Source organism: Helianthus annuus, chromosome 12 (assembly GCF_002127325.2).
Source record: "Helianthus annuus cultivar XRQ/B chromosome 12, HanXRQr2.0-SUNRISE, whole genome shotgun sequence".
Lineage (NCBI taxonomy): Eukaryota > Viridiplantae > Streptophyta > Magnoliopsida > Asterales > Asteraceae > Helianthus > Helianthus annuus.
The window spans coordinates 16,273,539-16,300,382 of record NC_035444.2 but is presented as its reverse complement, the minus strand read 5'-3'; the positions used below and the strand labels follow the sequence as shown (position 1 = coordinate 16,300,382).

Sequence of the window (26,844 nt, the reverse complement as noted above, 5' to 3'; positions counted from 1 at the left end):
TCCACAAACCCGGTTCCCATCATGATCACAACTCCTTCCGCTTCCTGTTAAACCTTTGGCTCTGATACCAATGTTGGTATCATCGTCATCGGAAACCCAGGACCATTCGGAACGGATAGAGTTGTGACCGCACACACAATCATTCTCATACAACCCACAATAATCACAATACTATGCAGAAAGATTATGAACTTACTGTGAATCGAACTGAACAAACTTGAACTTCAAACTAACCGCAAACTTTGAATAACAATAACTAATACGAACTGAACTTTATAAAACGAAATCTGATGTACTGACTGAACGATGAACAAGGGTTTGCGGCCGGCTTTATACGCAGTGAACAGGTACGTCTCAAACGTCACACCGTTTCATGAAGAGATGTGATGATTCCATGATAACCGCTCATGCGGTTATTTACCTGGACGTACCGGTTCATCAACATCGGCCCAAAACCCGCTTGTTTTCTAACTAGACATAACCTACTGGACTTGATATATTGTTCGACCCACTAGACTTGGCCTCCGGCCCAAATACATAACATAAACAATAAACAGTTTGACCCATTACTAACTAAACAAATAAAACAATCGATACTGGCCCGAGAACCGTTTCGGATGGACTTGATTATTGATCTTCAACTAGAAATATGAAATTGATTTTTTTTCTCTAAAATGCTTGTAACCAATTGTAGGTCCCTTTTCGCGGAGGATTACGAACCTAAACCTTGTTATACTAACCTACTAGCAAGTGCGGAATCCAAGCTAGTAGGCAAACCGAGATGAAGCAAGTAGAGAAACAAACACACAAGATTTCACCGATTAACACCACTGTATTAATAAGTATGAAGGTTCCGGTTACAAGCACAATGTTTACAATCAGTTTGCAAACTCTCAAGTGTGTGTGTGTGAGTTTCGGACAGAAGCTCTCAACTCTCTAACTTTCTGTCTCTCTAAGTGTGCATCTCTGAACTAAAACTCAACACTGCATGGGTATATATATACCCAGCCTAGCATGCCTGATCGAAGGATCTGATAGATGGTATGAAGGATCATCTATCGAAGACCAAGTATTCGAAAGATCATCAAGGACCTCGAAAGATCACCTTTCGAGGTCTATGATTCGAACCATATCTTTCGATGAGGTCGAAGGATCCACATTATCCTTCGACCTCTTATCCTTCGACACAGTACATCTTTCAACTGTTGACTAAGTCAAACCAGGAGGACGGTTGACTTTGTCAACTTACAGGACTGACAAGGACATCGTTTACATACAGACAAAGTACAGACACAAGTGCACCAACAAACTCCCCCTTGGCTGTAGCTTTGTCTTTATCTTCTATAGTTGCAGACTCGTCTTGAACTTCGACGGTCGTTGGTCTTCGAGTTACCAAAACTCTGATGTCCTTTCAAGTCTTCAATGTCGGAGGATCTTCAAAGTCTTCACGTCTTGAAAGCAGAGAGTGTATCAACAAACTACCCGTATCATGTAGGAAGTGTGTTGACAAACTCCCCCTTAACATAAGCTCCCCCTTGAGTTATGCTCGTGAATGGACTTTATCTTTATGAAGTGAGATCCTTGTGGTGTTGATGATGGTCAGCGGCTACTCGATCATCTTCATCTTTTGAGTGCCTTCTCGTCGTGTCTTTATTCCAAAGCTTGTCATCGACCATGTTCTCCTAGCCTTTAGAATCTGCACATGCAAGAAATCTAAACGCGTAATGAGAACAACTGCTTGGAACATAGTATAAGCAAATGACACGCGAATGACCATGTCATAATCAAACACCGTCCGACAGTTTGAAAGTTTAATAAATTTGTCAATTTTAGCCTTTTACTTTCAAAACTTGCAAATTTTGACCGTTTATGAAGATTTTAGTCAATTCAGTTTTCGTTCAGGTTTCAGGCAACGAAGACTTGAGTTCCAACATCGTACGATCGAAAATAAAGTAGAAAGAAAATCTTTTTGGCTTTTATAAAGTTTATATTAAAACACACCTAAAAACTTTTTGGTATTTTTGAAAGTAAAAGACAACAATTTAAAATCCTTTGAGTGTTATCAAACGACATCACCGCTAATGTCGTGCTGATATGCACCAAACGACGAAACTGTTTTAAAAGAAAACAATAAAAGTTAAGCAGTAAATAAATAAATATATACAAACATTCTTTTTGCGAGTTTCGAGGGTAAGAGAATCATATCAGTGTACGGTCATGCCAAAACACTCTTGTTGTTCAGTTAGTTAATATTAAGATAAGCATCCTATAACAATTATCGGTATTGTTGTCCACTTAAGCTCAACTTATCAGATGTAATCATGGCGAGGGGATACGTTAAGGTATGATTTATACTTACCGACCGGTGTTCATCCACATCACGACACATTCCCGTATCAAGGTATGCACGAGAATTCATCTTACCGGTGAGTATACCGATTATCATCTGTTTGACCGTATAAATTGTGAGATACTCACTTATTTTGATTTGAAAACAAGCCCTATGTGATGTAATCACTTATTGATGAGGAACTTGATTTTCGTATGCATGAGGGCACAGGTGCAAGTCCGTGAACAGGTCAGTACTTCCGTACAGCAGAGAGACGAACTTGACACCCGGATAAATGTGATATTTTATCACTTATTTGTTTGGACATGTGATTGTTTATCACTTATTGAGGTCGAATGCAGTATGCAATATGTACACGTATGTATAGTATCATGGAAGATCTTAGACTTAGTCTATTTATAGAAGCAACCATGATACCCAGATGATAAGCAGCATAAAGACCGAATATCTCAGAACCTCGGCAATCTATCAAACGAAATTTCGGTACTAAGACCATATGCCAATGAATGGTTCCCACCTGGTCTTCAGTCGATTAAGATTTATATCACCCTGCACACTTTAAAATGATTGTGAGCCTACCGATACATCTTATATAGAGCTGCTTATCGTTTTGCATTTAAGGTTTAAAGAGGTTAGGATAGACCACTGATGTACTATCATTTTCTCTTTTGCTCGCCAGGAAACTCATTTTTGTTTTTCTATTGTTTTTGTGTTTTTGAAATTTTTCGATGTTTTTGTATTTTCCGATTTTTGGATTTACTCCCCCTAAAATCAACAAACTAAGATAAATTTAAAAACACACAAAGATATTTACAAAAATGATTTTCCGATGTTGGTTTACTCTTGCTTGACCTTAATGCCATTTACCAATAATAAGAAGTCAAATCTAGATTTGTCAAAAGCTTTGGTAAATAAGTTGGCACGTTGGTCATCGGTGTGGACCTTAACAACATCGATTAGCCTTTTCTCAAAGCAATCACGTATGAAGTGATATTTGATGTCGATGTGTTTGGTCTTTGAATGCTGCACAGGATTTTTAGTGATATCTAAAGCAGCAGAATTATCAACGTAAATAGGAGTAGTTAGGAATTCAAAACCGTAGTCCCGCAATTGTTGTTGAATCCAAAGAACTTGTGAACAACAACTTGATGCAGCAATGTATTCAGCTTCGCATGTTGATGTAGCGACACACGTCTGCTTCTTGCACTGCCATGTGACTAGGCGATTTCCTAAAAACTGACATCCAGCCGTTGTGGATTTGCCGTCGATTTTGCATCCGCCAAAATCAGAATCACTGAATGCGACTAAGTCAAAGTTATTATCCCTAGGATACCACAGATCGGTGTCGGGGTAAGCCTTCAAATAACGAAAAATCCTTTTGACAGCTGCAAGATGTGAGGCCTTCGGATTAACTTGATATCTGGCAAGTAGGCACGTTGGGTACATTATATCTGGCCTTGATGCTGTGAGATACATAAGGGATCCGATCATCGCGCGATAGTATGAAGGGCTAACAGGTTCACCCTTCAAGTCAGGAGTTATTCCGTGATTAGTTGGCAGTGGGGTACCAATGGGCGTTGCATCGGACATCTGGAACCGGCTCAAGATGTCTCCAACATATTTAGTCTGATGGATGAATATCCCAGACTCCGTTTGTTGCACTTGTAGGCCCAAAAAGAAATTCATTTCCCCCATAGCACTCATCTCGAATTTATCCTGCATGATGCGCTCGAAATTCCTACACAAAACATCATTAGTAGAACCAAAAATAATATCATCAACATATACCTGAACCAGAAGAAGATCTCCATCTTGTTCTTTGATGAAGAGAGTACAATCGATAAGACCTCTTCGAAAACCGTTCTCCAGCAGATATGTAGATAAGGTTGCATACCAAGCTCGTGGCGCTTGATGAAGACCATATAGAGCTTTGTTGAGCAACCAAACCCGATCGGGATGGACAGGATCTTCAAAACCTGGAGGCTGTTCGACATATACCTCTTCTTCAACCACACCATGTAGAAATGCACTTTTGACGTCCATCTGGTAAACCTTGAATCCTTTAAATGAGGCATAAGCCAGAAAGATCCGAATAGCTTCCAGACGTGCAACTGGTGCATAGACTTCGTTGTAGTCGATCCCTTCTATCTGACGAAAACCTTGAACGACTAAACGAGCTTTGTTTCGAATCACCACTCCACGGTCGTCTTTCTTGCATTTGAAGACCCATCGAGTGCCAATCTTCTTGTAATTCTCAGGCTTTTCAACAAGCTTCCAAACACCAAGCTTGTGAAATTGCTGTAATTCTTCCTGCATGGCTTCAACCCAAGCACTGTCTTTCAATGCTTCCTTCCACGACTTTGGTTCTTCTTGTGATACGTAACACGCGAAGGACCAGTCATTTTGTTGACCAGATTCTCTTATAGTTGAATACAAACCAGCATTCCGGTTGTTTCTCAGCTGATTACGCGTCTGCACACCACGATGGACATCTCCTATGATATTCTGCTGGGGATGGGTATCGTGAATCCGCATTTCAGGATTATCTGGCACACGAGCATTGATACCCAAATTGGTAAGATTAAGATCAACAACCAACTCCACACCAGGAATGTGGGTAGAGGTGGATGCATTTCCTTCAGCAGTATCTATATTCTGCGTATGAGGTGTATCACCAGAGGCACCTTGAACAGGAGCAGCTGGAGCTGAAGATCCTTCGGCTGCATCATGATATTCATCATCTTCAGAAGAGTCATTATAATCAGCAGCATCTTCATAAACCTCATTTTGAACCATATTGTTGACAGACGTAGAAGCTTGAGGGTCAACAACAATAGGTCTAACCAATGGCGAGACTGCAGCGTTGTCACTTTCCAACAACATCCGAGCCGCTGCTGATTCTTCGTCAAAGGTTGGCAGATTGAAGGAGTCAAAAAGCCCATCATAATCGAACATCCACGGATCACCCGGAGCCCTAACAGGACTCGTGTACCTTTGAACCCTAACTTCGCTCCACAGCTCAATCTTTTTAGTAGCTAGATTCCAAACACGAAAATTCGGAGTAGCATATCCAAGGAAGAAACCCTCGATAGCTCTTGCACCAAACTTTCCATCTGGCTCAATCATAGTACACGGAGCACCAAACGGTTCAAGGTAAGAAAGATCCGGTTTCCTTTTCTGAAGGAGTTCGAAGCAAGTCTTGCCATGTCTCTTAACTGTAAGAACTCTGTTCAACGTGTAGCAAGCAGCCGATACAGCCTCTCCCCAGAATTGAATAGGGAGTTCCGACTCAACTAACATTGTTCTTGCAGTTTCTATAATCGTCCGATTCTTCCTCTCAGCGACACCATTTTGTTGTGGAGTATAACGAGAACTGTACTCATGAAGAATGCCTTTAGAAGTACAAAACTCATCCATAACTTGATTCTTGAATTCGGTTCCATTGTCGCTTCGGATCCTTTTCACTTTCAACGTGTAGAGATTTTCCAACATAGTAAGAAGATCCTTGAGGATGCCAGGAGTTTCACTCTTGTGTGCCATAAAAGATACCCAAGAAAATCTAGAGTAGTCATCAGTAACTACTAAACAATAAGCATCACCAAACGTTGTCTTGTGCTTCATAGGTCCAAAAAGGTCCATATGAAGACGTTCGAGAGGCATGCTGACAGTGTTGATTTTCTTCAAAGGGTGAGACTTCTTTGTTTGCTTCCCCTTTTGGCACGAGACACAGATATCTTGCAGATGAAAACTTCTCACAGGCACACCATTCACAAGATTATTTTTCACCAAATGGTTCATCTTTCTCAAGTGAATGTGTCCCATTCTTCTGTGCCAAGATATAGACTCCTTTTCTGTGGCTTTTGAGACAAAGCAAGTGACTTGTGCAGATGTAGTAATCGCTTGGCTCATGTCGAGAATATAAAGATCATTAACTCTCGGAGCCGATAAGAGAATCCATTCTTGTGGAATTTTGAATCCAGGTTTCAGCACATAACAGCCAGCGTCATCAAAAATCACTGAGAACTTTTTATCGCAAATTTGCGACACACTCAGAAGATTGTGATCAATTTGCTTCACATAATTGATCTTATCAAAGCACACGATACCATTGGAGATACTTCCTTCTCCAGTGATGTACCCTCCTTTATCACCCGCAAAAGCAACATACCCTCCTCTAATATTTCTCACGTCGTATAGGAGCCGTAAGTCGCCAGTCATGTGCCTGGATGCTCCACTATCAACAATCCAATGACTATTAATAGTTCCTCCTAGAACATCCTGCACATGTCAATTAAACACATCAGTTGAGAATGGGGACCCAAGCCTTAGTGGTCTTGGGTCGTCCCTTGGCATCACGATACGTAAGCTCTATCTCTTGATGGTTTTCAAGAACAACTGCTCCCCCTGAATTGTCACCCGACTTAGGTAACCAAGTTTGTCTGTGCCTACCAGTTTTTGAAGATTCTGGTTTTACAGGTTGTGACACACTTGGTTCCTTTTGCACTGTTTTAACTTCAGATTTTAAAGCTTTTTCAACAGTTTTTATGTTCTTACGTCGTTGTTTAGTTTCTTGTTCTTTTACAGTTCGTTTATCTTGTTTAGGTGAAACTGACCGACGTTGAGGGTGAACTGTTTCAGTTGGAGTTTTCTCAACAAATTTCTTCTTTGGAGCATTTGGGCAATTTCTGATAATGTGCCCAATTTCTCCACATTTGAAACAAGTTCTCCTTTCAACAGACTTAGGAGAACTTGATCGACTACCAGATGTTGAGCCTGTAGAACCTGAGGTACTTGCTCTTTCATCACACCCGTTTGTGTGTTGGGTGTAATTGTTATCACTGTTTCTTTTCAAAATCTTGACTTGTTGTACAAAATCAGTGTTTGATTTGTTTTCAAAAGTCTCAATTTTATCTGTACCTTTTGATGCTACAAACTTAACATCTTTTCCTTTCTTCACGTAACGAGCTCCTTTTGATTCAACCTTAGCCTTTGGCTTTGGAGCTCGTTGGTGTTGTTTACCCTTAGAAGCAGTCGGTTGTTGAGTGGTTGGAGATTTTTGATTACCAAATTGTTTCCTAATCTCAGCCTTAGGAATTGGATCACATTGTGTTACCACAATTCCCGGAAGTGTTTTTCCCAAAAATTTGTTTGTATTGTCTTCAAAGACTTTATCAATCAAGGATTTATTTACATTTTTAATTGGAAAAACATGATCTGAGTAGATTTTATTATCTCCAACCAAAGTGTACAACACATTACTGCTTTTAACAGTAGACACATCTGTCTTATCAACCTTGACAGGATCAATCACTTGCTTCTTAACAGATGAAATCTCAGGAGTATCAGGATCACAAAGAATGTGATTCTCTCGTGGAATATCTACTCCTTTCATCTTGCTAAGTGATTTATCCTGATCACTTACAGCCACTTCTGATTCATCATCCGATGTCTCATAGTCCTCGATAATTGGAGGACTTTGCTTCATGGATGGTGAAGTTTCCTGTTCTTCAGAGGCTGTGTTTAAAGAATTGTCCGGTTTGAACCCAAGGCCAGTAGTAAACTCCTCAACATCAAGAGGCACACTGGGTTCATACCGAGGCATTTCTTCCTCATCAGGCATCTTGGTATAGTTGTTCATCAAGGGGGGCGGACATTTGTTATACCCTATGCCTTTCTGATTTCCCTTTAGTTGTTGAACATCGATGATGTGATCAAGCACAAATTTGGAGTTAGAATAACTATCCAATTTCTGTTTGATCGCATCATGTTCGCACTGGGCAATGGCTAATTGCTTTTTAGTTTCTTCCACAATGTTAATATATTCATTTATACTCACTTGCTTGTGGTAAACTACTTTGTTAACCTCGGACACATTTTTCTTTAAAGTTTCTATTACAGATTTAAATTCTTTTTCATTCCGGGTTAAAGCCATGTTTGCCTCTTTGCATTTCGACAGTTCAATAACCAAATTCTGGTTATGACTATGAAGCTTTTCTGATTCAAGCTTCATCTCAGCACATGAGTTACAGATACTAGGGGTAGGAGGTTCAGAATTTACCTGACTAGTAGAGGCTGAACCATTTGCCATAAAGGCAGTTTGAAAAGAAAAAGCTCCATCTTCAGAGAATAGCTTTTCCATTTCCGTTGATGTAGCAGCAGCCTTCCTAATCAGAATTGATTTCTGACATTTAAGCTCATCAGCTTCATTCAGAAGATCCTGCCTTCCTAATCAGAATTGATTTCTGACATTTAAGCTCATCAGCTTCATTCAGAAGATCCTGAATATCTTCACCTTCTTCCTCCTCATCAGGCTCTGAGTGATTATCCCCAGAAACAGAGCCTTCTTCATCCGAACTGCCAGAATAACCAGAACTGTCATCGCTCCCAGAAGATTCTTCTTTATGAACCTGCTCGATGACCTTAGCATACAATGCAGTTCCACTTCCCTGATCTCCTTCACCAAACTGCACTGACCAGTCACATCCTTCATCAGCTTGAACAGCCAAAGCCCGATTGTGATTGGTAGTTCCAGGCTGTCCCTGATTGTTGTTCACTGCCACCATCCTCCGTTCACGGTTTTCTTGTTGGGCATTCACATTCGTCTGGTTTCTGAAAGGGTTGTGATTGCCGTGTTTTGTTGGTCGAGTGCACTCACGTTTAAAATGCCCTTTCTCGCCACAATTAAAGCACGTGACGGCATTAATATCAAACCCATACTTCGTGTTTTTCTTTCCTTCCAACGAAGTTCTTCCAGTTCGTGCCATAAAATCTTTTGCCCTTCTAACCGCACTAGCAAAAGCCCATTTAATATCCATCAACTCCATTTCTTCCTTGTCGATCTGATCATAATCTTCATTGGTCATGTTGATGTTTCCAAGCTGACCTGCTACCAAACCACAGTATGCACTGACCATGGTGTTGATAATCTCCATATGTTCCTTAGCGACTTCAATGCTAAGGTGTGAAAGATTTGAGTTGTCGACTCGGATTGTGTGATGACTTTGGGGTTGAGGTTGAGGATTGCTTGTATAGTGAGCTTGCTGTTGTTGTTGTTGAGGTTGTGGTTGTGGCTGAGTTGGAACAGGAATATAGGACCTCGGATCGAATTGAGGTTGTGGTGGAGCAGCTGTTGACTGAGGAAACGGAAAGGAACTTGAACTTGTATTGGACACAAATGCAGTCTGCAGCTTAGGTTGCTGTTGCTGAGCTGCAGCGGATCTTGCCAAAACATCGAATCCTGGAAGATACATTTCGGTATTCTGAGGAGCTGGAGCACGCCTCGCTTTCCTAATTTCTTCATCATTTTTATGTTCCAGCTTTTGAATGAACTCATAGATGTTGACTTGATCTAGAGTTCCAGTATGTTTCAACAGTTCAATGAAAGAACTCCACTTTGGAGGTAAGGCGTCAGCAAATCTACTCACCATTTCTTGTTGAGTAGCGACAACTCCATAAGCACACATCTCACTAATCAAATGATAGAAACGTGTGATCATATCATTCAGAGTCTCATTTTCCAAAAACTGAAAGGATTCAAACTCTTTCTTCAACAAATCATGCCGAGATTTTCGAGCAGCTGCATTGCCTTCTCCTCTAGCAACTAAGGCATCCCACAATGCTTTCGTGGTCTTGCAATATGAGAACTGATGGTAGATGTCTTTGTTGAGTGCTTGAGTAAGTGTGGCAAAGGCCTTTTTCTCCAATTCATAAGCCTTCTTGTCATTTTCAAGCATATTTGCATAACCCTCTGAAGTTGACGCAGCAGTTTCAAGATTTGTATTGAACGCATTGATGAAACACGTCCAAAGATCAGTGCTTTGCCCTTGAACATATGTGTGAAAACGGTTTTTCCATGATGGAAAATCGTTCATATGGTTCAACTTAGGTGGACGATTGTTGCTGCCAGTTTCACTTTCACTAATCAGAAGGTTCTGAAGACTTTGACTTTGATTGGATACCAAAGCCCATTGACTTGGACTGATTGATGGCTGTGGAACCATACTCTTTGCCCAATCTGCAGCAGTCACTAACTCTTGATTGTTTCGTGAGTCCAAACTCCAATCCCATGGACTTGTACAGCTCATTTTGATCAAATATAAGTACCAAACCTACACACCACAAACTGTTAAGTGCAAAAACAGATAAGAATTGAAAGATAAAAACCTGTTCGAAAGATCAAGACTAGTTCGAATGATCAACAGTGATCGAAAGATTTCTGTTGAGTTTCGAGCAAAGTCTTCGAAAGATTCACAATGAAAGATCCTAATCTTTCGACCAACTATCACGAAAGATTCACAGTTCGAAAGATCCTTATCTTTCGAATACTGATCTCGAAAGATTCACAATGAAAGATCCTTATCTTTCGAGATGAATCCTTATCTTTCGGACTACTATCTTTCGAAAAGATTCCAGAAACGAAGGATGATCCTTAGACTTCAAAAGACTACTCGAAAGATGCTAATCTTTCGAGCTGTCCCTAATCGAAAGATGAACTTTCGATATCGAAGGATATCTTTCGGAAGATTCTGACACAACTGACACAAGGTTGACGGGTAGGTGGGAAAGGTGATGGGTTGGTGCACAACTTTCGGCAGAAGGTATGTGCAGACCTGACTTTTCACCAACTTTTTGGACTTTCAAAAAGTTTACCCAAAATAGACACAATCTTATCCAAACCAGTCACCGGAATATATGATCGGAAAATGGCCGGAAAAATCAAAGTCTCTTAAAAACAAGTTTTCAAGTTACCCAAACCAACCTTGAACACTCCCGAAGGTTTAGAAACCGTTTTTCAGTTTAGAAAAGCAAGAAAAACCACCAAAAACGGGTGCTAAACCTAGTGTCCAAACACACCAAGAACTTGAACAAAACCCGGTTTTAAACAAGGTAAAGAGCCAAAGCTCTGATACCACTTGTAGGTCCCTTTTCGCGGAGGATTACGAACCTAAACCTTGTTATACTAACCTACTAGCAAGTGCGGAATCCAAGCTAGTAGGCAAACCGAGATGAAGCAAGTAGAGAAACAAACACACAAGATTTCACCGATTAACACCACTGTATTAATACGTATGAAGGTTCCGGTTACAAGCACAATGTTTACAATCAGTTTGCAAACTCTCAAGTGTGTGTGTGTGAGTTTCGGACAGAAGCTCTCAACTCTCTAACTTTCTATCTCTCTAAGTGTGCATCTCTGAACTAAAACTCAACACTGCATGGGTATATATATACCCAGCCTAGCATGCCTGATCGAAGGATCTGATAGATGGTCTGAAGGATCATCTATCGAAGACCAAGTATTCGAAAGATCATCAAGGACCTCGAAAGATCACCTTTCGAGGTCTATGATTCGAACCATATCTTTCGATGAGGTCGAAGGATCCACATTATCCTTCGACCTCTTATCCTTCGACACAGTACATCTTTCAACTGTTGACTAAGTCAAACCAGGAGGACGGTTGACTTTGTCAACTTACAGGACTGACAAGGACATCGTTTACATACAGACAAAGTACAGACACAAGTGCACCAACACCAATTACATTAAATCGTCTGCAACTCCAAAACGATCAACAACATTCACCGCTTTATGTCATTTGTTTGCTTGCCAGCCTTTTAAATTACAGTTGATTCATTCTCTTGATACTCATTCAATCACCGGCTTCAGAGAGAATGTTGGTTGTGTTCTTCCGAAAAAGTAATTTGGAGCAGGGACAATTGACAAAACAACCTAGAACCCCGACTGGTATAACCGTAATCCAAAACATTCAGGATGGGTATACGGGATACCCAATGGATATGAAACCGGGTATGAGAGATTGGAAAAAAAAAATATTACTTGGGTACTCATGAGTTCAATAAGTTTGGGTATGCAATACTTAAACCCGACCCAATACTAGTGAATGGAGCCCAAGTTTTGGAAAATGGTTGGCCCAAAATGACCCTCATTACAATACATGCTTTTCTGTGCGCTTATTCATTATATAAACGCCACGAGGCTGCACAAACTCAACCACCTAATTTCAAAATTCACTTCTTCGCGCACTGTAAGGACTCCCCTAGGGTGCACAAACTCAACCACTTAATTTCAAAATTCACTTCTTTGATTAACGATCAGGTTTGATTTCTAGCTTTTAAGTTCATCAGGTAAAGCTTTAATCGGTGTTTGAAGTGTTCAAATTCTCGTATATGTCGCATTCCTCATGGATTAGGTTTTGTATGATGATGATGATGATGATGTTTAGATCCTTTTTTAATAGGATCTGGTGATTTATGATTCGTTTTCTTGATAGAGATGTTACAATTAGAATCTGTGAATGTGACTATGAAAGGTGTTTATGTGATATGATTGTAGAATAAGTTGGGTGGTGAAACCCTAAGATTATGTTTATGTGATATGATTGTAGCTTGAGCGAATTAGTTTAGATTTTTTAACTTAATAAGCTGTGATACTGATTTTAACATTGAATTATGATCTATATTATATATTTATGCCTACAGATGGAATTATATCAGTTGTCACCACTCATTGAGATGCACAATTTTCGCTATCTAGTTTGTGAATTGTGAATGTTGATTTGTTTTTCCACTGTTTTTCTTTCAAGAAAAGAATTAGATGTTTTAATCATTCCACATCCTGATGTTAATGATCTTGTGTATAAGCAACTCATATGATTACTGATAGTGGTGGAATAGTTGAATTTGGGCTATGCTCGAACGGTTAACCATTCATGAAGTTAAAGAAACATTGAATGAGAGCGCCTAATTGTTTTCACCATACAGTATTTGAATCTTTATTATACAATATAATAGATCAATGCTGTGAAACCCTAATTTTTTGTTTTACGGCGTTGGGTTGTAGTTTGAGCGAATCAGTTTAGATTTCTTAACTTAATAAGCTATGATACTGATATTATGTTTTACTGCTCTATTTTTATGGCGTCGGATTGTAGTTTGAGCGAATCAGTTCAGATTTCTAATGGAATTATGGTTTATTATATTATATACGTACAAATAGAATTGTATTAATTGCCAACTTGCCATATTGTACTGGCGATTTAGATGAACAATTTTCGCTATATTGTTTGTGAATTGTGAACGTTGATTTGTTTTTCCACTATTTTTCTTTCTATAAAAGAGTTAGATATTTATGTGATTTTTTCTAATCATTTCATATCCTGATGTTAATGAACTTTGTGTATAAGCAATTCATATTAGTGATAATGGCGGAATAGTTAAATTTGGGAAATGCTCGAACATTTAATCATTCATGAAGTTAAAGAAACACCAATGCCATTTCATCTGTAAATCTTGAGACAATGCTTAATTGTTTTCACCATAGAATATTTGAATCTTGATTGTTGTACAAGTACGATATAATTAATAGATCAATGTTGTGAAACACTAGTATTTTGTTTTACGGCTCTATTTTTACGTCGTTGGATTGTTGTTTGAGCGAATTAGTTCAGATTTGTAACTTAGTAAGCCATGATACTAGTTTTAACCTTGAATTTATGGTCAATTACTTTATATACAAGATTTGAATCTTGATTGTACAATATTATATATCAATGCTGTGATGAGTAGATATATTTTGTATCAGAATACTCATGTTTAATCTCATGGTTTCCTCATGGTATTGTTAATAAACAGGCACTTCTGATTTTGTGAAGCCGTGAAGATGCCCAAAGATAGAAGATCTTCGTCTAATAAGTGTAGGGCATCTCCCTATTCCTGTTACGACAAGAATGATGATAGAAAGGAACCCAAATCTCCCTCCCTACAAGTTGGATATGAAAGTGAATTTGAAGAAGCTAGATGCCCTATTTGTATGGAACACCCACACAATGCTGTGCTTCTACTTTGTTCTTCACTTGAAAAAGGATGTCGCCCATACATGTGTGACACGAATCCCCGCCACTCAAATTGTCTTGACCAGTTTCACATGTCAAATATGAATAAGGTGAGGGAACGAACTAAGCTTGCTTGCCCTTTATGTAGGGGTGAAATCAACGGGTGGGCTGTGGTTGACCCTGCTCGCCAATTCATGGACTCGAAAGCAAGAAATTGCTCACTTGCTACCTGTGATTTTGTTGGTAATTATACTCAATTAGAAGAACATGCCAGCCGTGTACACCCATGTCTTAGGCCAACAGATGTGGACCCTGAACGTGAACTTGAGTGGAGACATTTGGAAGAAGATATGGGGGAACAAGGCATGCTCAATATGCAGTTTGAGTATGATGAAGATGATGACGATGATGGTGACTATGTTTTATCAGAATCTGAGCTGGCTTCCGACAATCTGTTGGATGATTCGGATAGCATGTTTGACTTTTCATCTGCAGATGAATAGTAGATTCGCGGATCAAGTAGGTCAAGAGAGAATGCCCAAACCACAAGAAGCAGAACCCCTACACATGTCAGACAGAGATCAAACAGTCAACCAAGTTCACATAACCGTCAAGAATAGTTAACTACATTGGTTGAGTTCCATGAGGTTAGCTCAAACCCACCCACCTTAGTTTTTATGTTGATTTCTCTTGGGTTATTCTGGGTCAGATATTGTTTGAATTATATGGAAGTAATGTCAGATGTCTTTAGACCTGTTGTATACTGGTACTTTGATCAGCTGTATTCTTTTAATTTTGTTTTGTTTAAAAACTTGTTTTCTTGGCTTAATTGCATTTCGATTTACTTGTAGAACTTGTATGGATTCATTTTAAAGTAAGTCTGTATATTTATGCTGAGCTCAAATTATATATGGGTTGGGCTAGGTCTAAAGCTGATGAGTTGACTTCAAGCCAGGCCAAAATCGAAATGAAACTAAGCCTAAATTTCTTAGAGGAAAGCCACTTATCATGTGCCCGGTCTTTCATTTTTTTTAAGTTTTCACGAAAGTGAATCGCCGTGTACAAAAAGGTCTAAATTGTTTGTGTACTAGTCTGCAAAAATGTTGATGTGGGTATGATGATTGTTTTGTTCATGTATAAATCATGTTATTTGATAAATGTTCTTAGGATTACATAATTTATGGTTATTAATATCAGAAGGTGATTGTCTAATCAGTTAATTTGTAGTTAGTTATTTTACATATGTATGGTGTACATTCTTTTTGTCCACATTTAGATAAAAGTGTTATTTAAAACCGAGTTATGTTGAAAAACAAAAACAACTTTGTATTTTTTATTGTTTTTTTCAATATTAAGCATTGCAAGTAGTGGAGGAAAAAACTAAACTATACCTTAAATGAAAACTGAAAAATAAAACCTCCGCTATTAAGGATAAGAAATTTAAGCCATCTTGAATTAGCTATTTGTAATAGGAAACATCCCTTTTTTATAAAATGTATAAAAAATCTATTAGTCGTAAAGACGTCAATTTTACTAAAAAGTATTTCACAAAGTTGTACATAAAACTATTTATAAAGAAAGTATGTATGAAGGGTTCATGTCATGTCTCATAATCTTTGTATCCATGCTTTATGTACCTCGTCAAGTACTCAACTATTGATAGTGCAAACAGGGAAATGGTGTTATCCCTTCCATATCTCAAAATATACTGAGTTGAACGTCAAAACAAATTCCTTGTCTCCTTGAGCTTCAACATGTCTTCTCCAACTTTTTATTTCTTTAACTCTACACGATCAGCTTTTCTTAGAATATAAAGTTGATACATTTTTATAACAACAATACTTCTAAACTATTTGTCTAAGTTGTCCAGTTGATCTAAAGAATGAATGAATCGTGTCATTGCAATGGGGTATGTGTTTAAGACCACTTGTAGTTATCCACATGTCTACCCTCATCCTCAAATATGTGTTGCATTTGAATACTTTGTACATTTCTCACACAAGTATCATTTTTAACGTAATTGCTTGAAATACGCAGCTTGTCTAACATGCATCACTTGCCAGATCCGATTAATTGCTTGAAATACATGTAGTTTAAAAATATCAGCAAAAAGTTGAACGAGTTCATGTGTAAGTCTGTATGTATAAGCCTTTAACATATGTCTTGTATGTATAAAAGTCCCTGGTATATAGCAATAAGGAAAAACAGATCACCAATGGGTTGCAAAGCCAATGGTATGTGTGAAACTGGTGCAGGAAGACTCAAACCTAGCAAATTTGTCTCCGGTATCAAGACATAGTCACCACTATGGGCCGCCCCGGCCTCATGGCTGTGGGCTCGCTACACTCAAATAGATCTATCACTCATGTCCCTTGGTCCTACAATGAGGATTAATGGCCTTAAGTGTCATGCCCACCACTCACATGATCGCGTAGTAAAACCCTCCTTAAGCTAAGCATACCACGTATAAAAATGTCTGTAATAAATTGTAACATGTATTCCACCCCGAAGTATAAAACTGAAAACAGTTAAGAGAAAAGGGGGACATGAACTCACAGTAGTGCCTCTTGTACCGTATCTCAAACTCTGTCAGCTACACGACAACCTACAACGTACTAATGTCTATTAGACGAACGGGCCGTGCCTTGGCTTAGAGTTTAATGTTTTGAGTGACGTTTCTTATATTATTCCGAGTGATAATTATTTGTCAAAATAATTAATATTTCAACTTAAATTACATATTGTGTTGGAATAATTGTTCATTCAATATTCTTGTATTAATACTTCTAAAGTATTTTATATACGCATTTTCTTCCCAAGGATGGGATATTTTACACATGTATGCTCGTATTGGAATTATATTTTTAAGTCCCTTTTAGAGAATATATATTTAACCATTTTCATGTATAAAACTAACCTCCGATACTTTGTATTTTGTTACAAAAATTATGGCGAGGTTTATGTTTGAAAAACATAGTATAAGATATACTAGTAAACACTTGTCTATAAAATATTTACTAAGTGTTAAATTTTTAGAAAATTTTGCCATAGTTTCCTTTGTAAATGGAGGTGTCCATACTAAATAGCATATCATTTTCTTTAACATATGACACGTTTGATCGTTCTCAGATAACCTACCCGACATTTAGACATGCAAAATACTACTTATGTCGTTTCAGTCTTTAACATTCAAAACTGGGCTGTTTTCGGGCATTTTAATAAAATAGTTAACTTATTCCAAAAATTTCCAAATTTTTATAGAATGTCTTATACGATCCAAATATTATTGTGTAAAAATATCGGGGTCCAATTCATTACCAATATTTCATAGAAAATCATTTACCGGACTGTAATCAGATTTGTCACTTTCTGACTGCAGTCTACGGAATAATTCATTTAAAATTCATCGTATGTCCGATTGACGAAATTCTAGTTGGAGGATCACAACGACATCAGTGGTCATCTTCAGTATAAATTTCATGAGCTAGTTCTACATAGGTTTCCAGTTACGAAAAACATGACACACATTTTCTGCAGTAAAAACGCAGCTTGTGCTGCTGTCCAAAAACGGACCTTTAAAAATAGTAAACGACCTCGAAAAAATGTGATTCTAGTGCCATTTGATCCGTTTTTCGAAAATACATAATTTAGGCTTTAGAAAATCAGTTTTTCGATTTATAACGATCCGTTAACAGCCAGTTGAAGTTGGCTGAAAATGCTAATCAGCATGCTTTTTATTAATTAGCTTAAATGTTACTAAAACGTATCAACAAGTGTCCTAAACATGTGTTTATCAAGAAATCAACAATCAAATGTCATGCATGCTTTAATCAACCCTAATCCAACAAGATTTCATCTTTATGTAAGCTTATGTTTATGATTCTTGTTTATTTTCTTTTTGTGTTCTTGAGTTAAACATTAAACAACCATCCTTCGAATAATCAACATAAAAGTAACCAAGAGTTTAATCAAAGACTTACAACTAGCTCAAAGGCTAGGGATGAACTTATGAACAAAGGATGATGATGAAGATGAGGTGTAGAGCAAAGTATGAAGTTCCTTCAAGATCTCCAAGATTCAACCTCCAAGTATCACCTTCTAACACTTGGAACAAGCTTGAAAATGGAGCAATGGTGGTGACAAGGTGGTGGTGGTGGCGGATGTAGGGAGGGCTGAGAGAGAAAGAGAGAGAGAGAGAGAGAGAGAGAGGTGGTGAGGGTGGTGGAGTGAACTTGTGAAGTGAGAGTGATGAGATTGTAATCTTAGCCCAAGCTACTTATAATCATTTCTAATTTCTTGGCAAGTGCAAGACCCAATCATATATAAAGGTAATATTTAATGGGGATATGGTGACGATGATGGTGGGTCCCTCCTTTGAGCCGAAAATATTGAGGGGGGGGGTTAATTGTAAATTTTGATCATAAGTGGGTAATTATTTAGGAGGTTAAGTGTATTATCTAAGGTATTATGTGCATGTCATATTTTTATAGTGTGTTGGGGTATTTGGAGACCATAATTAGTCTAAAAATAATAAAACAATGTTTCTGACAAAATTTTGGTGTCCTGGGTAATGTCCGGTTGTTCGGTTAGGTACCATTCCGTTAAAGTGTTAAATTGTACCGTATAGTGTCTTTTATGTATCTTTTTGTAACACAATTAATTCCCAACACTTAGGAAAGCATTCAGGACTATTTAGTCAATTTTCTGCACAATGCTAATATGTTTTAATCTGAATTTTTGCTGAAAATGCAGAATTCTGCACTTAAAATGAGTTTTAGGCACTTTCCGGCACTCGAACTATCACCTAATAACACAGTCTTATGGTCCTCACTTCCCTACACACCATACTAGTGTAGTACCTTCTCCCTGGCCCATACTGGGCCTCAAAACACTGTCTGTCTATGTACTGGCACTGTCAGTATATTTCTGAGTTATCCGCTAACTGTGCTAATTGTGCTTTGTGCATCAAGTATGTCACTAAAGTTTGTATGTAATGAGTGGAGTGATAGCATGAAATGTGATGCAAATGTATGTATGCTATAGAAATCAGAAAGTAGTTTACGTCATCAGTTGTAATTAAGCATAGTCATTAAGCACGTAGTTAAGATTAATTAATTGTACGGATACCTGGTTTAGTGAGGGTTGTCACAATATTTGGGTTGAATATAACTGTTTAATTGGGCCAATAATCTTATGGGTATTGTTAATTCTCTAGTTGGGCCTAATTATGATAAAACTAATATATATTGGCATGTGCTTAAGTTTAGTGAACCATGCGATTATGGGCTTTAGTATTCGGCTGACGTACTCAATCAACAAAGAACGAACTATTTAACATGACTACTGATGAATCTGTACGTGACATGACAAGCAAGTTCACGTAGTTGGATAAATTTGAAGGACATTTCAAGCACTGGAGGAAGAAGATGCCCTTCTTGAAAACCACACTAAATGTTGTGTACGTTCTAAGTACACCGATGCCTAGAGAAGGGGAAAATGAAACCATTGATCAACAGAGAAAGAGATTGAAGTGGGGAAATGATGATTATATATGCAGAGGAGATATATTGAATGGAATGTCTGATGGTCTATTTGATTTATACAAGAATACAATGTCTACAAAAGATACATGGCATTCTCTTGAATCCAAGTATATGGCAGAAGATGCATCTAGCAAAAAAATTATGGTAAGTAATCTCAATTGCTACAAAATGGTTGATAAGAGACCGTTTATCGAGCAATATAATGAGTTAATGCACGTATTGGGTCAATTTACTCAATATATTTTGTATATGGATGAGTCAATTTCTATTTCAAGCATCATTGATAAACTTCTCTCACTCTGTAAAGACTTTAAACACACCGTCAAACATCAAAAAGAAAAACTCACTTTGGTTCAATTGGGAAATTATACTCGGATCAGAGAATCTCTTCAGGTCCAAGAAGTTGATAAAAATAAGGGTAAAATGTGGTTGGTTAGTCTTTGGTTAATATGGTTGAGCATGAAGGAAAATCAGGAAAATATCATCCAGGGTTTGAGTCCGCATATATTTGAACATGTCGAATTGTTAGGATCGGAGGCTCTCATGATTGTGTTTGTTTGTATAAATTGAACAGTCAGAATATATGAAATGATATAAAGTGCAGCGGAAATGGATACAAACTTTGTAAACCCAATCAGAGAGGAAAATAGTATGATAAACAAGTGCTTCTCATTAAGTCGAATGATTGAATTACAAAGCAAATGATTACAAGCATGCTTACAATACTAAGCTCCCCCTCAGCCTGATACCCCAAGGTTGGTTGCACAAGATGAAAGGATTGGACTGAAGAAGAAGAATCCACTCAGTCAATCAAATGTAACAGTATAGGGTACTGCTCCATTTATAGGCAAACCAAACCACTGAAGCATCTCAGCTGACGTCACCATGATAGTGACATCTAACAACCTAACAACCTACAAAAACTGTTCTATACAAACTGCTGATGTTAGCAAATGATTATAAGTAAAATACAAAACAAGAGATAACAACTGCTTCACGTTCCACTGTTGTAGCCTGAGCACTGATGTTGAACTTTCAGTGCTTTCTTCAAAGGTGATCAGTCTTTGAGTGGGCAGTGCTTGTGTCTTCAGCAGTACTTAAAAAACAGCAGTAGATAGAGCAACAGTGTTTGTCTTCAGCAGTCTTTAGTGTTTCATCAGTGTTGGGTTCATCAGTTGTTGTAGTGAGCAGTACTTAAGATCCATCAGCTGTTAGAATACCATTGTCAAGGGGAAAGCAAAGTGTAGGCTACTGCTTATTGTTAGTCCACTGATGTGATCCTGTTTTGGCTTTACATTATCTGTTCCTCTGGTAGGGTTCAATCCCAACAATCTCCCCCTGGAACAGATAATGCCAAAACCCTTCATTATTCAGGACCTTTATTTCTCACCAAAAGTTCCTTAGCTTGTCTTTTAAATTCAACTTCAAATTCTTTGGAACTTAGATCATCTTCATCCCTACATAGTGTAAGTTCAAGGAGATCCTGCAAATCTTCAACACTAAGGCCTAGTGCTTCTTTCCTTGATATGTACTTCACTTCTCCATTGGTTCTGACAAGAGTCAATACGTGGTTCTTTTGATCAGACATCCACTTTAGTATTTTTAAACCAAATGGGTTTGAGAACACTTGCAGACTTTCAGACATTCTTTTGAAGGCCTCTTCAATGACTTTGTTTGCTGCAGCTATGTCTTCTGCAGTTTCTTTCTCAATCTGCTCTTGCCTTTCAATTTCTGTCATGTCTGTTGTAGTGTTTGGTGATGCAGGTTTGTTTAATACCTTCTTAACAAGGTTTTGAAGCTTTGTTGAGCTGTCTTCTTTTAGACCCATTTTCATGATGGTGTCCTTGAAGTACTCTGCTTCCTTTTCTTTGACCTCTTCTTCAGTCAGCTGTTTACCTTCTTCTTGATTTGACACAAAAGTAGGTTTGTCTGCTGATTTGAACAATGTTCTGAGGTTTTCAATCTGCTGTTCAAGCTTCATCATTTGTTCACGTTTCTTTGAAGCACTTGAAACAGTTATCTTTCTTTTCTTTAGCCTTTCATAGGCTTCATCAGTCTGCTGCCTAGACCATTTTGATATGGCTTCAGCAGTATCCATTTTTGCATCCACCAGCTCCTTTTTCTTTCTTTTGTACTCAGCAGTGAGGTCAGCAATGAGCTTTTTGAATTTGCTCCAGTTTGGAGCATTCTTTTTCTTTGTAGGATCGTTCTTGATTCTGTCAATCCTATCAGCCTCATGCTTTAGAGCGATTAGTGGCCATTCTTCAAACTGTTTTTCTTCAGCAGGATAGAATTTTTCTTTCATGATGTAGGCTAGGTATTGTTTTCTTAACTTTCTTCGTTGTTCAGCCTTTTCTTTGTTCAGTTCTTGTGCAAACACTTCTATCTGCTTTACTTTAGTGAGGAAGAAATCCAGTCTTTTAGCAATGCCTTCTTCGCTTAGACCTTCACTTTCACTCTCAACTTTAGCTCTTAGTTTAGCTTGCCTTGTCTTGATCTTGAGGTAATCATCCATATCCTCTGGTGGCATGTAGCCTATGAGTGAGGAGAATCTTCTTTTTGAAGGATCTTCTTCTGTATAGAATTGCCTCATCTCATTTTTGATAGCTTCAAGTTCCAGTGGATATTGTGCAGCATTAGGATCATGTATACCCTCATTGGCAGAGATTGGCTTTCTTTTTCTACTGAAGAGCTTTGGTTGTGATATAGAAAAGGTGAGAGCAGTGCTGGATGGTTGACTAACAGCTGTTGAAACAACTGGTGTCTCAACCGCTGTTGTCATTACAACTACTGATGTATCAGCAGATGTCTTCTGCTTTTGAGCAGGAGTTATGATGGCAGTTGTTTGAGTGGTGATAAGTGCTGACTAACAGCAGTTGAAACAACTGGTGTTTCAACCACTGTTGCCATTACAACAGATGTTATAACATCTGTTGTCTTCCGTTTTTTTGGCAGGGGGTGATGAGGGTTTGGTTGTTTTTGATGGTGATAGCGGTTTTTGTGCTGTAGACACAGATGGTAGTGGAACAGTAGTTGTGGTGGTGTGTGGTGATGTGGTGTGTGTTGATACTGCAGTTTTGGTTTGACTATTTTCTGGCTCAACATATATACCATCATCAATTCCATTTTTCTTCCACTTGATCTTCTCCCCCTTTTTGGCATTATCTAAGAAGGGTTCGTTCATGAAGAGAACAGTGGAGGGAACCTTTCCAGAGGCACTTTGAATGTGAGCCTTTATAGCTTTTATATCCGCCTGAGTATCCTTGAATCTTGATTCCACCATATTTGTCAGCTTTTGAACATGTATGGCATGCTGCTGACCTGCCATCTGCTTTTGTCTTTCCAGCAGTGGTTGAAAAAGATTCCATAACTCATTTGCAGCAGGTGCTTGTTGAGCAGGTGCTTGAGCAGGAGGAGCAGTGGATTGGGCTTTCTGAGCTTTTAATAGCTGCTGCACCATATTTTTATTTCAGCAACTGAGGTTTCAAGGTTTTCGACCCTGCCCGTCAATTCCTGATATCTTGAATCATCACCTGAGTTAACAGGATCATCTGAATCCCCACCAGCAGTGGTTTTACCAATGAATGACTTAGGAACAGTGTCCCAAAAATCAGCCATTGATGCCCCTTGTTCTTGGTACTAGGGACTTCTTTCTTTAGCACTTGATAACCTTTTGATGTTGCCAGTGGTTAAAACAATTTCACTGGTGGTTCTCAGTGGTGCTATTGAAGAAATTTCCTTCAAGGGAGTCTTATGAATGTAACCACTGTCCAAATGTAAACCGGTGGGTTCAACATTTGTAGTGGCTGCTCCACTTGAACTACTGACAGGAATTACTTGTAATTCCTGCAGTGTAACCTCCTCAGTTGTTGTTGGGATAACAGAAGTGTCAACATCAGACCGAGTCATCTGTTGAAGTATGCTCTCAGTAATAGGTGTTTGAGAGGAACTGGTTTGTGTCTGAGTAACATCAGCTGTATGCAACAAAGGTATGGTGGATGGTGGCATTATGTGGGGTGAGGGTAAAGGGGTTGAAAGAGACATGTCCTTGGGATCAGGACTGTGGAAGATGGATCCGAGTGGGTCCAGAGCTTCATATTGTGGGGTCCCTGTGCTTACAACCTGATCCTTTTGTGAGGATGCAGGAGGAGTTTGAGGCTGGGGTTGAGATCTTTCTTCCATCTGCTGTGAGGAAGTAGCAGCAGTGGTTATTGGTGACTTTTGTGCTGTCACTGGCATTGACTCTGGGATCTCATCTTCCAGAGTTGCCTTTGGTTTGGATTTGGTGGGCTTTCTGGATGTTTTTCTTTTTGTCTTTTTAGTGGTGGCAGGTGTGGGTTTCAAAACAGTGGGTGTGCTGCTTTGATCACCTGGAGCAGTGGGCTCAGCAGCAGATACCTGAGGAGCAGTTTCATCTGTTAATTCTGCTCAGGCACCTCTGCTTTTGTTTTTATTGGTGCCAACATTCTAGAGAATGTTTCAGGTGTTAAGTAGTTTATTTTAAAAGAGGCACCTTGTTTGGGCAAATCTGCTTCTTTCTCTACAAATTTTTGTTCAAAATAGTAGCTTAAAAATCTTGGAAAGAGCAGAAATGCCTTATTATCAACGTTTTTTTTACCAAATCATCAAATATTTCCTGGGAGTAATTAAAGTTTTTATTGTTTAAAATTGCATACCCCAGGCATTGAATTTTTGTTGGTATTTCATTAAAAGACGTTGTTTTATTAGAAACACACATTAAAGTGTGTGAAATAAAAATCTGGGTGCAGAAGGAAAATAACCTTTTTGTAAGGTATCCCTTTTAGGTTGCTCTGCATAGCCCCTATTTATGAAATCCTTTTTCAACTCGTCTTTAGAAAATGAGGTTTTTCCTTTCAAATCATCGAGTTTAAAGATTTCAGAAATGGATTGTGGAGAGATTTGAACCTTCTTACCCGGTATCGAGGAGTTGATGGCTGTGATGATGTCTCCTTGTTTTTCAAGGGTGGCATTCTTCCAGAACTCTCTCTGGGTTTGAAGATAAATGGGAGCGTCTGTTGTTATCAAAGTTTTGTACTTTGATGCAGATAAGATGTCAATGATGGAGTCGAAGGTGTTGTCAGTTGTGGGTTTTGTGAGTATACCCACATAATTGTGAGGGGCTTTGTAACGGATTTCTGTGGTTTCGACGGCCATTTGAGTGGCGTCTGTTGGGGTGGAGAAAGAAGATGGTTTTGATTTTGACTTCGATTTTGGTTTCGTCATTTTTGATGAAGAAGATCGAAGAAGGTTTTTGTGAAGAAGAGTGGGAAACTGCTTTGTGAAGAGAATATTTGGAATTCAATTCGACAGTGTGAGCCCCTGTTTGGGTTTAATCAGGGTTTTATTTTAGGGAAAAAGTGAATGCTGATGTGGCAGCGGTTATAAAGATCTGACGGCTAAAAGCTGACCACGTGCCAACCCCTGATGAAATGGTAAATACTGGAGGACAGTTGTTTTGACAACCACTGATGGATCAAGCATCAGTAGTTACAACGGTAATGAAATGAAGCGGTGGGTGTATCAGTGGATGGAACAATGATGTTAAACATCAGTGTTTTTGCAAGAACAGTGGTTGACTATCAGCAGTGTACAGACTTTAGAGAGCAGATGTTGAAGCACAACAGCATTTAAGGTACAACAGTGGTTAAAGACAATAATGAGGATCATTTGTATAACAACTGTTTGTGCAACAGTGTTTTGACTTTTGACAAATAATTTTAGCATCTGCTTGTTCAGATGTAGGAATTGATTTTGTCTTGTGAAAGCACAATATCTTATCTAACAACTGTTGAGCACCAGAAATGCTATTCTTAACAAAATACATTTTAGATGTATATTATCAAGATTAAATTGCCAGCAGTCATCTACAGAAACTTTTGTTCAAGGTTTTGCCAAAAGTCCATTATTCCAGACAGTGGTTTAGCATCCCAGATGATGAAGACATTTCTACTAAAGCTACTCATTTTGTGTCTAATTACTTGAACTAGAACATGAGTATCTCAGTACTTCAAAATCAATTTGCAATCAATTTTTGATCTGTGACAACCAAACTTGAGCTTAACATGACCTTGATATGTGTGCCATTTCCTTTTGATCAGATTTAAGGATAGTAATTTCACACAAAAATAAGGAAATTGCATCCTGACCAGAGATGAACTTTTACTATCAAAAATGAGTAAAAGTACAAAATATATTTTATAAAAAGTGATATATATATATATATATATATATCTGGTTTTATTTAGAGAAAAATACCTTAAAAAAATCAAAGGAAGTTTTGAAAGTCATCAAAAGGAACTGACAGCTTTTCAAATAAGTTCATGATCATGTCATTCTCAAGTTATTTTGACCATTGTTTGGGGTCATTTTCTTGACAATTGATTGTAAATTCTTCTTTTAAGGACAATCACTGGAGATGCCATAGTTACCTGAACGATTCCTGTATTTGATGAAAGCACTCAGTTGCATGATGACCACTGTTTACCCAAACTTTGACCTCATAAGTGTTTTATGCTTATTCTCTTTTTCTTTTGGATTCAAAAGTTTTGAGATAACCACACTTTGAGATTTGTTCATTTCCTTTTTCCCTTCTTACCCTTTCCATTCACATGTTCAGAAATACTCACTGGGAGATTTTATTTTGAACAAGCTTAGTCTAGAATCATTTTGAAGTAATGTTTTGAGAGATCTAGCCACATTTGTACATGTTTTATTACCGGATCTCACATTACGTATGATTAGGACTATTTTGACACCTTATTTTCTCAAAGTTTTGACAAAGTTGATTTGGTCCTTTTGAGGATTCTCAAGCTGCCTTTGAGCACATAAGAAATTTTGACTAAAGCTTTATTTCCCTCTTTCTAAGTCAGCAGAACACTAGTGTTTAGATGAACATAGGTTTTGCTGATCTGAGGTGCATACTTTAGTGTAAATATGAAAACATCACAAATTTCATAACAACAGTTGAAATCAATTTTGAATGAAGATGAGCACACCATAGTTACCAGATAAGTTTTCAGATCTGGAAACTATGAGTGATTTGTGCATGACATTATCAGTTGTATGAGATTTGTGAATCTTA

The 26,844-nt window shown here is 38.2% G+C and overlaps 1 protein-coding gene across 2 annotated transcripts; it reads left to right on the top strand.

The window, feature by feature from the left end:
* The first annotated feature begins 12,359 nt into the window (after positions 1–12,359).
* LOC110902930 lies at positions 12,360–15,028 on the top strand. 2 transcript variants are annotated; one of them, XM_022149231.1, is made up of 2 exons: positions 12,360–12,464; positions 14,000–15,028. In XM_022149231.1, the coding sequence occupies exon 2, from the start codon at positions 14,028–14,030 to the stop codon at positions 14,700–14,702; it is 675 nt and encodes a 224-aa protein (XP_022004923.1). In that variant the 5' UTR covers positions 12,360–12,464; positions 14,000–14,027; the 3' UTR covers positions 14,703–15,028. The 2 variants fall into 2 exon arrangements, with proteins under 2 accessions (XP_022004923.1, XP_022004924.1); XM_022149232.2 differs by having other exon boundaries at positions 12,413–12,493.
* The last annotated feature ends 11,816 nt before the right edge of the window (positions 15,029–26,844 follow it).

Coding starts and splice junctions, on each gene's coding strand:
- LOC110902930 (XM_022149231.1), top strand. CDS start 14,028: ATGCCCAAAGATAGAAGATCTTCGTCTAATAAGTGTAGGGCATCTCCC.